The following is a 14,343-nucleotide window of genomic DNA, read 5'->3' as shown; positions in this document are numbered from 1 at the left end:
GATATTCAACTGTGTGTACACCAATATATCATTGCCAACTGGGTCTAGGAAATAAATTTGTTTCTTTAATAGTGTATTTATCAATACATTATCCAACTTATCAGTTGGGTTTTAAATTGCTTATAAATTAATCCTGAAGTAAAAATGACCATTTGGGAAGATGCAAAAGCTATACCCCAGAGAAATTTTCAAAAAACGAAACAGCAGAATTTGTTTAATGTTAATGACAATATTTTTGTACCGTTACTCATTTTTTATTAGCAAATTTGATATAAATTGAAGTAGGTATACAAATTACCATGTTTCATTTCAATACATGTGTATATTTGTATAAATAAATATTGTACTTCATTAATCAAGGTAATATTACATACAGATTATATATATTGCAGCTAATTTAAATATTATTTTTAACCATGCACATGAAAAATATGTACATATAGAAATATATTTATATATTAATAATTTAATTTGTTTTGTAGTTATGATAGGCATGTGAACATGTAATTTACAGACTGTCATTTCAAAGGACAGATTGGCCAATAATATAATATGTAACATTTTATTTTATATAAATCAGTTTTGTATCTGATCAATTTTTATTTATATAAATATTTTGATAATTATACTTTAAATGCAATAATTTTTAATCGAATTGTTTTAACTTTAAGCATTTGTCTATCTGGAATTCATTTGAAAGTTTCATAGTGCGTGGGAAATTATCATGGTAAATTTGGTTATTACTATTATATTTTTTTTGTAATGTGGAATGGATACCTAAGGAATATCTCAAAAAGTGCCCAAAATATATTCTTGCTAACTATATAACAGAAAGGGTGGAACTCATAAGAAGTGAATATTTGAGTAAAATTATTTAAAGCTTTTAAAATTTTTTTAATCCATGTGAATTTATCAAGATTTACCTCAGCAATAATATTGTTACTAGTAAAAATGATAATTGAGTGATTACTATATCTAGAGAATATGCTAGGACTTTAATATTGTTCAGAGCTAATTTAATAGGAATTTTGCAAGAGAGGTGTGTAACTTTTGTAATACAACTAAAATTTTCAATTCTAGTTACTAATGTTTTCTAGATGAGGTTGGTCTATAAATAGTTACCATGGTATATCAGGCTCAGAAGTCAGTCACAGCCCTTTTGTGCATTGCGCATTACAGTTAGAACACCAGAAAAATATTTTTGAAGTCTTTCAGAGACGACACAGAGAATTAAAAGATACATTAATTGCTAAACCCTAGCCACTGTAAGGAGCCTTAATTATCGTGAAGCAGAAGAAAATAACAAAAACATATGCCACACCCTAGCAGATATGGTTAAATATAAACAGAGGTGAGTTTATCCCTGTCTGACAATTAGAAGGTATGTTTTACCCTATGTATGTAGTCATGCAGACCAATATAAATATCCTCTTGCTGCTGCTACAAAGAGATCTCTGATTCTAAACATAGGCATTCAATAAGCAGAAAAAAGGCTCTGGACGATGGAAAACCAATTACATGAATTCTTCCCTTATCTAACTTCACTTATGTGTGCTATTGATTCTGCCCTATCTGCCCGTGGATTATAAATTGCCTCATAAGTCCTACTACTTGCTATAGCTCACAAAGCCGCTTTCATACTTTCCAGTGGACTAGGATTTGTTCTGGTCCAGGTAGGGTTCATGCCCCAAAATACTGTACACACGTTGTAGAACTGTGCTACGAAGATTCCATTATACTCAACCTATCAGAGAGTACCTCGAGGGTTCTGCTTTGTGATTCCTCAAGGAAAACAGTGGTCACTTGACCCTCAAGTAGCCTTTGGTCAGCTGCTTTTGAACCGTCAAGATGCCCATGTCCTCTCTCCCAGCAGCCATTTTGTCTCATATGATAGCAATAAGCAATGTGCCTCCTCCTCCACTTCTCAGGATTCCAAGTGAGTGGGGAAAACCTAGAGGGTCTGCCAAAGTTTTCAGTGGTATTGAAAAGAGGCATTGATAGGCACACTAGGAATTTTAGTGGGATGGAAAGAACATAGATGTTTAATCCAGCTTTGTCCTCCTGAAGCCATTTCCATTTTCTAGGTCTCAAGTACTTTATTTAGTAAAAGGATCTTTATGAACTCTTAGAGCTTCAAATAACACAATTCTTTTGAAGAAGAGAGAAAATGAAGGCTTAGAAAGATCACAGGGCTAGCCAGTGATTGGGGCCTTGTTTCTGACATGTCTTCTGGTGCCCACCTAGAATTACTTTTACTGCCCTTTGTGAGAAAATTAATGCATAACTTTTACTAGGAGAATTCTTACATAAATTTTTAAGGAAGAGAGATAATTCTCATCTTTGCTATGAAATTTATTCCCATTTTGTTTTAATTTTGTAGTGTTTTTAAAATAATATCCTAAGAATTAGAGTTAAATATTTTGAAGTTTATACAATTTACAATATTTTCTTATTTTATATAGTTAGACTAACTCAGCACATTTTTCTCAAGACTTCATAGCCATCAAAGTCATAGATCCATTATTTGATCACCAGTATACTGACTAATAATATATATATATAGTCAGTCTTAGAGATGGTTGAGATTTAAAAATCTTTTAGATACTGGAAGTAATAATTGTGACCCTTTCAACTTCAATAAAGCATTTACCCTATTATTTTAACATTCATTTGATAGATTTCTAGCATTGATTTGAAAAAGCTAACCCATCTATTCTTTTATCTTCTTGTGAGACTTTACTCTTTTATGTGTATATATTTTAAAATTAATGATCAGAGTCTCCAGGGAAAAATTGTCACAGGAAGCAGTTGGTATTCTTTGAAAGCCTATCCTTATGTCTTGAACAGCTTTAGATGAAGTCCTTACATTAAATCAAATTAATTCCTGCATATGTTATTTTATACATTTTCATTATTATTGTGAAAGACTTCTTGTATGTAGTCGGTTATACTTCAGCGCAAGTTGAAATAAGTATTGAATGTAATTTTGCAAAACCCCACATTTTCTACTGTACAGGAAAAAAATTCACCCTAAGACAGATTCTTTTTTTAGCAGTCTAGGAAGTGCAGTAGCTGGGAGTTAAAAGATCAAATTAATTTAGAATCAATGGGATGAGATATGTGCTACCCTCTGTAGTGTCTCCCAAGGAAACACTTAACTTGTGTGAAGTGATTAAAAGATGAAAAATCAGCAGCAATTTAGATCTCAGCACTGAATAGAGCATAATGGAAAGCAGTGGAGTTCCTGATTTTCCTTTTAGATGTTCCTGCTTGATGTTCTGTGTGTGACTTCTCTTTGTAGACGTGTCCTGCTTGCTTAGTAGCTGTTTCTTTGTGCTAACTCTGGCAAGGCGGCACTTTCCCTTAGTGAAATTGTCAGTGCTGAAACAATGACCTCAGTAAAGAGTATGTGAAGGTGCTTTTAATCCATAATATGGGTGAGTCTGAATTATAAAGAAGATATTAAAGGGAGTGATTGCAAATGCAATGGACATACATAGGGAGGTTCAGTTAAGGACCGTAAAGAAAATCTAGGCATTATACACATTCTTGTTTACTATGGGTGACGTTACCTAGGTTATGTTTAGTGAGTCATGTTTACTTTCTCTATAAATTTTATATGTGAATAACATTTATCGAGGGCTTCCTATAAACAGTATATAAGCATTTTATGTTGTTAGTTCATTCACTTCTTACAAGAACCTATGAACTCTGTGGTCAGCAGAATAACAGCCCTCAATGATATTCGTATCATAATCCCCTGATCTTGTGAACATCCTATGCTGCTTGGCAAGTGGAATTAATGTTGCTGATGGAATTAAGGCTGCTAATCAGCTGACCTTGAGATAGGAGAATATTCTGGATTATCTGTAATCACCTTATAAGTAGAAGAGAAAAGCATATGAGTCAGATCCATGGTGAGAAAGGCTCAATGGCCATTACTCTCTTTAAAGGGGACCATGAGCCAAGGAATCCCGGCAGCCCCTAGATATGGAAAAGACGAAGAAACTGATTCACCTAGAGTTTCCATAAGGAATGCAGTCCTACTGACAATGTGATTTTTGCCTAGTGAAACCTGTTTCAGACTTCTGACTTCCAGAACTATGAAGTTGTGTTGTTTTTAATACAATAAGTTTCTGGCAATTTTTTACAATAGCTATAGAAAACTAACACATATTCTATTTTCTTGTTAGGGATAGTTAGGCTTAGCTTTCATACTAAAGTTCACGTAATTGTCAAGTGGTAGAAATTCTTCATAATGTCATCCATGTGATGAATTTTCTCTCCTCATAAAAACAACAAAGTCAGCAGCGCTCTGGTTTCCTCCTGGCCCAGTACACTGAAATCTCTTGCACATTTTATCAGTTAAATGATGCTTGTGCATTTGTTGAGTTTTGCCATTTTGGCTACTTCAACCAACACTGTTTTGATTTAAAAAAGAGAACACATCAAACATCTTTAAACACCCATCCAATGTTGTCTCCTTAACTCTGAAATTCAGAGTCACAAATACTCCAAGTAGTTAAGCTTCTTAAGTCACTTAAAAATATTTTCTTTATAACTTTCAAGTCTTCTCCTTCTACAGTCTCTCTGACTTGTGTCTCTGGATTCTTCATAGCATGCTAACTCTAGGAAAGAGGATTTTTCTCAGAAGCCAAAAGGCCATGCCACTTTTCATTCTGAATGAGAATTGTTTCAAAAACATGGTTAGTAAAGCCTGCCTTAGTTTTACAACCTATGTGAAAAGCACCTTGTCTAGTGACAGACATTGACCTGTTATTATTAGAAGCTGATTTTCTGAAGAGACAAAAGACAAAAGGTTGAAAAATGTCCTCCTTTTTTTTTTTTTTTTTTTTTTTTTTGCTAGAGCTGTGGCACGTGGAAGGTCCCAGGCCAGGGATTGAACCCATGCCACAACAGTCACTACCTGAGCCGGTGCAGTGACAATGCTGACCCTTAACCCTCCATGTCACAAGAGAACTCCTCATACTTATGATTTGGGTTAATAAGGATTGCCTTTATTTTATTCATGCTTACTGGGCTTATCCTTCTGAGAAAAGACAGTTTCAGAAATGTACTTTACATTTTGTCTACTGGTATATCTGGGAGAAAGAATTTCTGTGCTTTAATAAAAAGTTTTAGTTTGTTTTCCCAGTAATATAAGAATTTCAGGTTCACAAGATATCCGTAGGTACATTTTGCTTGTTCCAATATACAAGGATGTAGAAGAAAAAAAATTGTTCACGAGGAGACCAGAGACACTTCAAGGAATTTAGAAATAAGATGCTACTCTTAAGTGAATGTTTTTTTCCTTTGCTCTTTTTTCATTTTATGAGCATGCATTTACAGAAAAACTAAAAAAAAAAAAAAAACCTTGTCATTATTCCTAACACTTCAAGGGCTTTTCCTGTAATTTGAGAGTTTTCAGTTCTTTAGCAGTGAAAGATGAAAGGAATATACATATATCTAGAAAGGTGAATGTTTCTCCATGTAAGTTTTACACCATTCAAATCCTAAGAGTTCAAGTAATAAAAATGGGAGCTTGTCAGAGGAGAAGCAGATTTCGTAAGGTGTAAGGAAAGCAGGATTAAAAAGCAGAGGTGAAAGAAATGAGAAGTGACATTATAAGAAGGAATTCAATTTGGAAAAAGTGGTTGAATGCTTATGTTTTTACGTTGGTGTAATAATAGTCCCTATGGAAAACACCATCAGATAATTTAGGAAAAGAAATATTAGGAAAATATTTTCTCTGTTTTTTTAGTGTAAAGGAGAAAAGATGACTTTTATTGAAAAAGCAGTGCTTCTATTTTTTTAATTACTGCTGTTACAACTATCTCAATGTGCTTATACTTTCTGTCAGAAAATCTTTAGTGACCTTTTGAAATCAAGCTATAGCAACTTAAATTTGAGCTTAATCATGACTGGGGTGTTCAGGCAGCAAACCTTGAAGTAAAGTTCAGTGCAAATCAGGTCTCTCTACTAGAGGTCACCCCTCAGTCTCAAGCTACTGCTCTGTTCCTCGGCATCTGTCTCAGACTTCTGCATTGGTCCTGATATCAATCTTTCAGCCATTCACATCATCTATCACTTGCCTTCCAATATATGTTATCAACTACATTTCCATTCTGATATGATTGCAGAACTTTGATCCTATTTATTCTCTGCTCAAAAGTTGTCAGGGCCTTACTTTCCTCCAAAATTTAGATTACAATCCATTTCTCTCAATTTGGCATTTAAACTTTTCATGACTTGGCTAAAATTTCTCTCTCATGTCCGAGACTTTACACTTCTATCGATAGAACTCTCCACTTCTGCTAAAATACTTTGATAGATGTACTCTAAACCCATCCATAACACTGCTCAGGGGAACAAGATAACTTTCTAGGTCCAGGTAAACCCTCAGATGGCCATATTTGGAACACGTGCTCAGATAGATGTAGGATAGAATCACAGTCATCCAGAATGGCAGTGTCAGCTGTGTCCCTTTTGTGGAAGCAGGCCTCACAGCTGCCTGGGCAGCAGCTCACACAGTTCTCTTTTAGCCCCTCAGGTGGTATTTCAGGTCCAAGGAAATAAGAGTCCCAAAGGGCAGACCCTAAAAAGCCCTAACTTAGAAGCCCCATACATACATAGCAGGCGACATCTCATAAAAATTCCATAGGCATTGTTTCCTCCATGGAAACTCTCAGTTAGAAGGTCATTGTGCTGAGGGAAGTCCATTTCAAAGGCTCTCCATCAAGTTTTGTACATCATCTTGAGCTTCTCCTAGTCCAGGTACAACTCACCAGTCAGAGATCATTATTATCATAAGCAACGTTACCCAGCAGTCTGGTTGGCACTTTATCACCACTCTAGGGAATAGAGCTAGAGATTACTCATCCCCGGTTGTGGGGAGGGGGAGCTACTCCTTGAGTTACACCATCACAGTCCCACTCTACCCTTCTGCCCTAGCTCGTATTTCCCCTTGGGTCTTCCTTCTATTTGTTCCTGTCATTCCAGTTCTTCCAAGTTCTGCATCTTCAATCTGCACAGATTCAGTCTTTGTCTTCTCCAGTATGCAATAATATCTTCCATATCTGTGAACTCCCTTAGCACTTTCTCTACACCCTTTCTGTTCTTACCACCTTTTAACCTCACATTAGACCCCTCATATTGGGTGCCTTAGGGCTATGATTCTTACTAGACGATTATCTGGAGATAAGTGGTTATTCTTCACCTGTCCTTGTTTCTCCAATGTCTGGCATTCAAGTGTGTAGTAAATTGACAGAAGAATGAACAAATCTCACACAATTTATGGGAATTTTGGTGAATAGTTCTCATTCAAAAATTATTACATAAATAAGACCTGCAATCAGGCACAAGGGAATATCAAAAAGTGAGTGACTTTTCCTCCCAACCCATACTCTAATCTTATCATCAGAAATAACTATCACAATTTTTTTTTCTTAAAATTTTCCATGCATATTCATGTTTGTATGTACATACATTTATTTTAATGGTTATGTTGTGTTTCATTGTTTGAATACACCAAAATGCTACTAACGGATGTTTTAGTTATTGTGTCTCATCTTCAAACCTACCCTTCTCTATTCTGTTGGGACTCCACAAACTAGTTTTTTCCAGGAAGCCAGGGGGCTTCCTTTTAGGATCTGTCAACATCAGGTGTTAGAGGGGGATCAGAAGACAAGACGATGGTTAAGGAAAGTGTTTATTCTCTTAATTTCCATTTCTGGTTTGCCTCTCTTTGTGAACATCTCTCTAGCAGTGGATCTTTTTCACCCAAGCAATGGCTTTTTTGCTCCAACAGAAGCAGTTAATTCCTTTTGCAGTTTTCCCAACATTCCCAGAAATAACTCCAATCTCACCTCCTCAAAATTCCAATGCCAGATGCTTATGGCCTGTCCTCAGATGATCACATTTCACCTTGGAGGGGCCATGGCTCCATATTCCTAAGTTTTAGTAATTAAACCTCTTTCCTTTGCTTCATCAGCAGAGATAGTAATGGTAGATGCATGATACTTGGTGTTCTGTTTATAGTCTCTTTAGTTCTTTAATACCTAATGGTTCTTTGTATCATTTTTTTTTTCCATTAAAAGTACTGGTCTGGTTTCTGTTTCCTGACTAGTGGGTCCTAATTAATATGGTGGTACCCTATTTCTAGTTCCTGTTACTATTAAAATCAAATAAACATCCTCTACCTGACTTAAGTTGTTAAGCAAGTATATCAATAAAACTGCAGGGCCAAATGATATGCACTTTTAATATTTTGATAACTACTGAGAAATTGTATTCCAAAGAGGTTGTACTAATTTCTAGTCCTATAATCAGTATATGCAAACTTCTATTTCACATTATTCTATATCATGTATTATAAAATAAATATTTCACCAATAAATTAGTTAAAAAGAGTTTTAGTTTCTCAAGTTTTTTTTCTTAAAGAGTAATGTTTAGAATCTTTTCAGGTATGTATGGCTATTTATATTTATATGAAAAGCCTGTTTTGTGTTCCTTGCCCATTCACTGAGTTTTATTTTTCCTTTTATTAAAAAAAACCACTATTTGTTTATAAAATAAATTAGCCCTTTGGTGTATACTTTAAAAATATTTTTCTCAGTTTGCATTTTTCTTTTGTCTTTATGACTTTTGTGTTCTACAGAGTTTTAGAATGTTGTGTATTTTTTTTGTCCTCTGTTATTGTTTCTTGTTTAGAATGTCATTCTTGATGCCAAAACTTAAGCATAATTCCTCCTTGCTTTCTTTTAGTACTTATGTAGTTTTATTTTTCAATATTAAGCTTGTTAAATATTTGGTGCATCTGAAATTTATTTTGCATGCATTTACTTTAAAATAGTGATGTAAAGCTACAACTTCCTATTTTTCAAAGTGACCGACCAACTGTGCTAATGCTGTTTGTTGAGTAATTCTCTTTCCTACTAATTTGAAAGGCCAGTTTTTATTATATACCAATTTTTATGTGCACTATGGATCTATTTCTGGAATATGTTATTTTTTCCACTTATCTCTCATCTATTTATGCATTTGTGTTGAACAGTTAAAAATTTGAAGCATTATATTTCAAAGTATAGTAAGATTAACCTTTATTGATTACTCCTTTTAAAAAGACTTGCTGGCTATTGTCTCATTTCTATTTTTCTAGGTGAACTTTATTTAACCTTTCTACTTTTTTAAGGTTTTATTGAAGTATAGTTGATTTACATAATAATCTGTGATAATTTCTGCTGTACAACAAACTGATTCAGTCATACATATATGCATATCCATTCTCTTTCTGATTCCCTTCCCACATAGATTATCACAGAATTCTAAGTAGAGTTCTCTGTGCTATACAGCAGGTTCCCTTTGGTCAATCATTCTACATATCTCAGTGTGCATATGCCAATCCTAAACCCCCAGTACATTTCTCCCCCCCACCCAGCTATCCCATTTGGTAGCCATAAGTTGGCTCTTTCAACAAATAAATATTTTGGTATTTTAATTGGAAAAAAAAAGGTACTAAATTTAAAGATTAATTTATGGGGAATTGACATCTTTATGATCTTGAATATTTCTACTGAGGGTCTGTTATCTTTATTTAACCTTTCTACTTCCAAGTTATGCAGTGTCCTTTTATAACACAAAAAATTATTACTGGGCATTTTATCTTTTTTTCTTGTTATTATAAAGATTTTTTTATTATATTTTGTAACTATAAAAGTCATCATAGGAGAAAGCTATTGATTTTAAAAAATAAAATAAAACAATTTGAGACCACAGTCTTATCAAAATATTACAAATTCATGATAAAGAAATATACTTTTCCAGAGCCATTTGACACTCTATCATCCTTAAATATTTTAGTGTTTATTTCTTAAAAATGAGGACATTATCTTAGTATATAATCACAATACATTCATCAAAATCAGGAACTTAACACAGAGAAATTATTGTAATATAATCCTTAGACTCCAATCAAGTTTAGCCAATTGTCCTGATAATGTTCTTTAAGTGAAAGTATTCAATTCAAAATCTCACGGTGCGTTTCACTGTCTTGTCTCTTTGGTCTCCTTTAGTCTGGAACAGCTTCTAAATTTTCTTTGCTTTTCATGACCTTGATGCTGGGAGATTACAAACCAGTAGAATATGCTTCAGTTTTGTTTGTGTGATGTTTCTTTATGATTAAAGTTAGATATCTTTGGCAGGAATGTTATAGAAGTAATTCTGCGTTCTCTTTCTGTCTTAGGTGGCACATAATTTCACTTTAAGGTGATACACAGAGTTTCTCTGTTATAAATTTACTCTTTCCCCTTTTGCAATGAATAAGTATTTTGTGAAAAAGTATTTTGAAGGTGTATAGATATCCCATTTCTCATCAAATATTTAATCAACCATCAATCAATGTAAGATTATGATTTCCTAGTTTATTCAAAGGGTTTTAATGAGTTACTATCATATTTTTTGATACCCAAATTGTTCATTTGTTCACAGTCTGGCCACTGAGACTGTACTCAAGGTGATTTAACATTTATTTGACTTCTGGAGCAATAGTATTTTTCAGGCTCATCTTGTACTTTTCTTGTACAAAACTCTGGAGTCAGCCATTTTCCCAAAGAGCCTTAGTTCATTTTAATGCAGAATTGTATTTAGTTAGTATTTTTAGGGCCACACTTGTGGCATAAAGAAGTTCTGCAGGCTAGGAGTTGAATGGGAGCTGCAGCTGCTGGCCTATACCACAGCCACAGCAATGCAGAATCCGAGTCACACCTGCAACCTACACAACAGGCAATGTAAACACTGGATCCTAAACCCACCAAGTGAGGCCAGGGATTGAACCTGCATCCTCATGGATCCTAGTCAGGTTTGTTACTGCTGAGCCATGATGGGAACTCCAGGATTGCATTTAAAAATCAAGATCTGGGCACTATGTATGTTCATTGATGTTAGAGGGTCACCTCTCCCAGGCCCTCTCAGGGGACAGATCTAAAGAATAAAATTTACATTTATGTTTGTTTGCACATCAGTTTGTATCTACTGAAAACCAAGAATTTACACCAATTTGTTCAAGTCCAGTGCAACATTACAGTCTTTCTGGTCTTCTCCCTTCTCTCAAGTGAGAAACCTGGCTCCTATTAACCTTAACACCTTTGATCATTTCCCCTGTGTGTAGCCAATCTTTCACACCACTGCCATCTCATCCCCATGAAGGGTCCTATACCCAGCACTGGCACATCACCTCTGTCCCCCACCTCCCATCCCTTGCTCTCCTTACCCCTCCTGGTGTCTGATACTCTGCACAGGCCCACTTCACATGTGGATGCTCACCACCACATGCTGGTCTTGTTCATTTTAACACTCCACCACTCACCCCACACCTACTGCTGACATTGATGCCTACATTCCTCTGCTGCCCTATGCATTTTAGGACTCATTTTTTCAGAGAAAGAAATGAGCTTCTGAATATTTAGTTATTTTAATAATCAACCACCTCAGTCAATATCCTAATGGATTTTCAGTCTATGGAATTCTATTTTCTATATAATTACTTTCATCTCTCTTTTTTTCTAATTTTTATAACATATTTCTTTTATCAGATTATATTATTCATACTTCCAAAAATATGTAGCACTGGTGGATATTAGTATCCTATTCCTGGATTTATGCTATTGCTGCTAGAGTTTCAACATTAAACATGATGCTCTCCTTTGTTTTGATAAAATTAAGAAAATAAACTTTTTTAAAAAAATATTTAAAAAAACATTGAGTTTTATTGAATACTTTTATATCTGTAAAGATTATGATTTTCAAATGTAAATTCTGTGGATATATTTTTGTTGTTGTTGTTGTTGTTGCTATTTCTTGGGCCGCTCCCGCGGCATATGGAGGTTCCCAGGCTAGGGGTCGAATCGGAGCTGTAGCCACCGGCCTATGCCAGAGCCACAGCAACGTGGGATCCCAGCCGCGTCTGCAACCTACACCACAGCTCACGGCAATGCCGGATCGTTAATCCACTGAGCAAGGGCAGGGACCGAACCCGCAACCTCATGGTTCCTAGTCGGATTCGTTAACCACTGCGCCACGACGGGAACTCCATAAATTATGTGGATATATTTTGTATTTGAATTTCTTTGAATTACTTGGATAAATAAATCTTACTTTTTTGTAGTGTTACTTTTTAATATGTTCCTGAGCACCATAAACTTATTATTTTTCATTTATAAATGAGATCAGTTTCTGATTTTCTTTTTCACACTGTTGTCACATTTGGGTATGGTTGTTTTGCTTGCTGCATCAAATAAATTTGGAAGCTTTTCTGTGTTCTCTAACATTAGTTGGTATTAGAATTTTTCTCCTATAAGGATTTCATAGAATTAACCTATGATAACACTTTGGTATGGTGCATTAGTGTGTGTGTTTATGTGTGTATGCATGTAGCAGAGAGAAACTGCTGTGAAGTTACTTTTTACTTCTATCAAGGCATTGATTCATTTTTCCTCCCTTCTATGGTCAATTTAGGTAATACACATTTTCCTGAAAAGTCATTCATTTTTAATCAGAATTTTAATTATTTTGGTATGTAGTTGTGGAAAACACTTTGATCACCTTTATAATGATGTTCATATTTAATGACTTCCCAATTATGTGTCTGACATTGGGTATTTGTGACTGTTTTCCTTGTTTAGATAAGCCAGTAGTTTATTTTTTCCTTTTATAGAACCAACTGTTGAACTTGTTTACTTATCTACAGTCTTTCCTGGTTTATAAGTTCATTAATTTCTGCTTTTCTATTTTCTCTCTTCCATTTCTCTTTTTAAATTTTTTTTTTATTGTTATTTCCACAATACAATTTTTTTCTACTGTACAGCATTGTGACCCAGTTACACACACATGTATACATTCTTTTTCTCCCAATATCATGCTCCATCATAAGTGACTAGACATAGTTCCCATAGTTCACTGATTCATTTCTACTTAATTTTGGGGTAATAAGGGAAGTTACTAAATATGTGGAAATTATTTTGTCTTCTGATTTTTTTTCCAATTTGCTCTTTTTTTAATCTGTTTTTAAAAACTGAAGTATAGTTAAATTTACAACTCCTGAGACTTCTGATTTATAAATTTATGCCATATAATTTGGAATGCAAAAAATATTTAATAGTAAGACTTCATAACTAAACCTCTATTTCTTAATTTATCAGCTTTAGACAACAAATATTCACAATCCAGTGTGAAATGAGAAAACTTTCCTTCACATCTTAATTTGACTATTATTGTCTAACTTGAATATTAACATCTAAGTCTTTGGCTAATTACATTCATACCTTCAAATATTATTATTAAACATCTAGCATATAAAAATATTATTTAGACTGTTACTATTAATTATCTGCTATATGAAGGAATCTATATAAATGTATTTTATTCTTTTACTTCTCTTCTGAAACTTCTAATTATTATTATTTATGCTATCTCCACTAGACTCTATGAAGAATTTATATTAAGGTTTACAGAATTTACCCACTCTTTATTATTACAGAGTCCATACTATTTAAGCATTAGTTATATGCTCATCAAATTGTATTTTTCAAAAGAGGGCTCATGGTACTTTATATTATCTGAGGTCTTATATTTATATTTATTAATTAACTTTATATTAATTTTAGACTAAAACTCATGAGTCATGTTTTTTTCCTTTGAGATGGCCTTGCTATTTGCCAGAAATTTGCTGGGGGGAAGACTAAGTCCAAACTGAGTTTTCACACTTGTATGAGACTTCCTGTTTTGGCTGGATGCTAAAATAATTGTTTATCTTTGAAACTAACATTTAGTTATTAACCTAGTGACATCTAGAATATCTAGTCTTTTTGTACTATTATTTCTTTTTCTCTTTCTCGGTCATGGTACTGAATTTAACTCTTTAGGCTCAGGTATTTATATGAAACAAATACTCTCGTATTATATGTTTGATCAATTTTTTGGTACCATTATTATTTTCTTATTCAGGAACCACTTTCACATGAAGTGTATCTATCTGTCTTCATTTATCACTTTCTCCTTTTCTTTCATCAATTTATTTGAGTATGTTAACCTCTGTGTTTTGTGATTATATTTTCTTAAATCTCTGTTGCCATTTTTGCTGTTTCTAATGTGGATTTTGTCATAAAAATATTTTTGTCATTTCCCAAATATACCTTGTTTGTAATTTATTTATATTATCTTATTTATATTTAATGCCTTAGAGTTCTTTTTTTTTTTTCTTTCATCAAGGGTGTGTGTGTGTGTGTGTGTGTGTGTGGCCTTTCTCCTCATTTCCTACCATACTACATCTTCTGATGTGTATTGTTTTAT

The 14,343-nt window shown here is 33.9% G+C and overlaps 1 protein-coding gene across 1 annotated transcript in view; it reads left to right on the top strand.

The window, feature by feature from the left end:
* Window positions 1-1,848: 1,848 nt before the first annotated feature.
* CNBD1 (cyclic nucleotide binding domain containing 1) overlaps window positions 1,849-14,343 on the top strand; it is a 560,677-nt gene continuing 548,182 nt past the window's right edge. Inside the window, exon 1 of the mRNA XM_047782853.1 lies at window positions 1,849-1,936. Coding sequence (XP_047638809.1) covers window positions 1,849-1,936 — 88 coding nt within the window. The remainder of the gene's footprint in view (window positions 1,937-14,343) is intronic.

Source organism: Phacochoerus africanus, chromosome 6, assembly GCF_016906955.1.
Source record: "Phacochoerus africanus isolate WHEZ1 chromosome 6, ROS_Pafr_v1, whole genome shotgun sequence".
In the NCBI taxonomy this organism is placed as follows: domain Eukaryota; kingdom Metazoa; phylum Chordata; class Mammalia; order Artiodactyla; family Suidae; genus Phacochoerus; species Phacochoerus africanus.
Note: the sequence above shows the minus strand (reverse complement) of the source record. Positions and strands in the feature narration are given on the sequence as shown.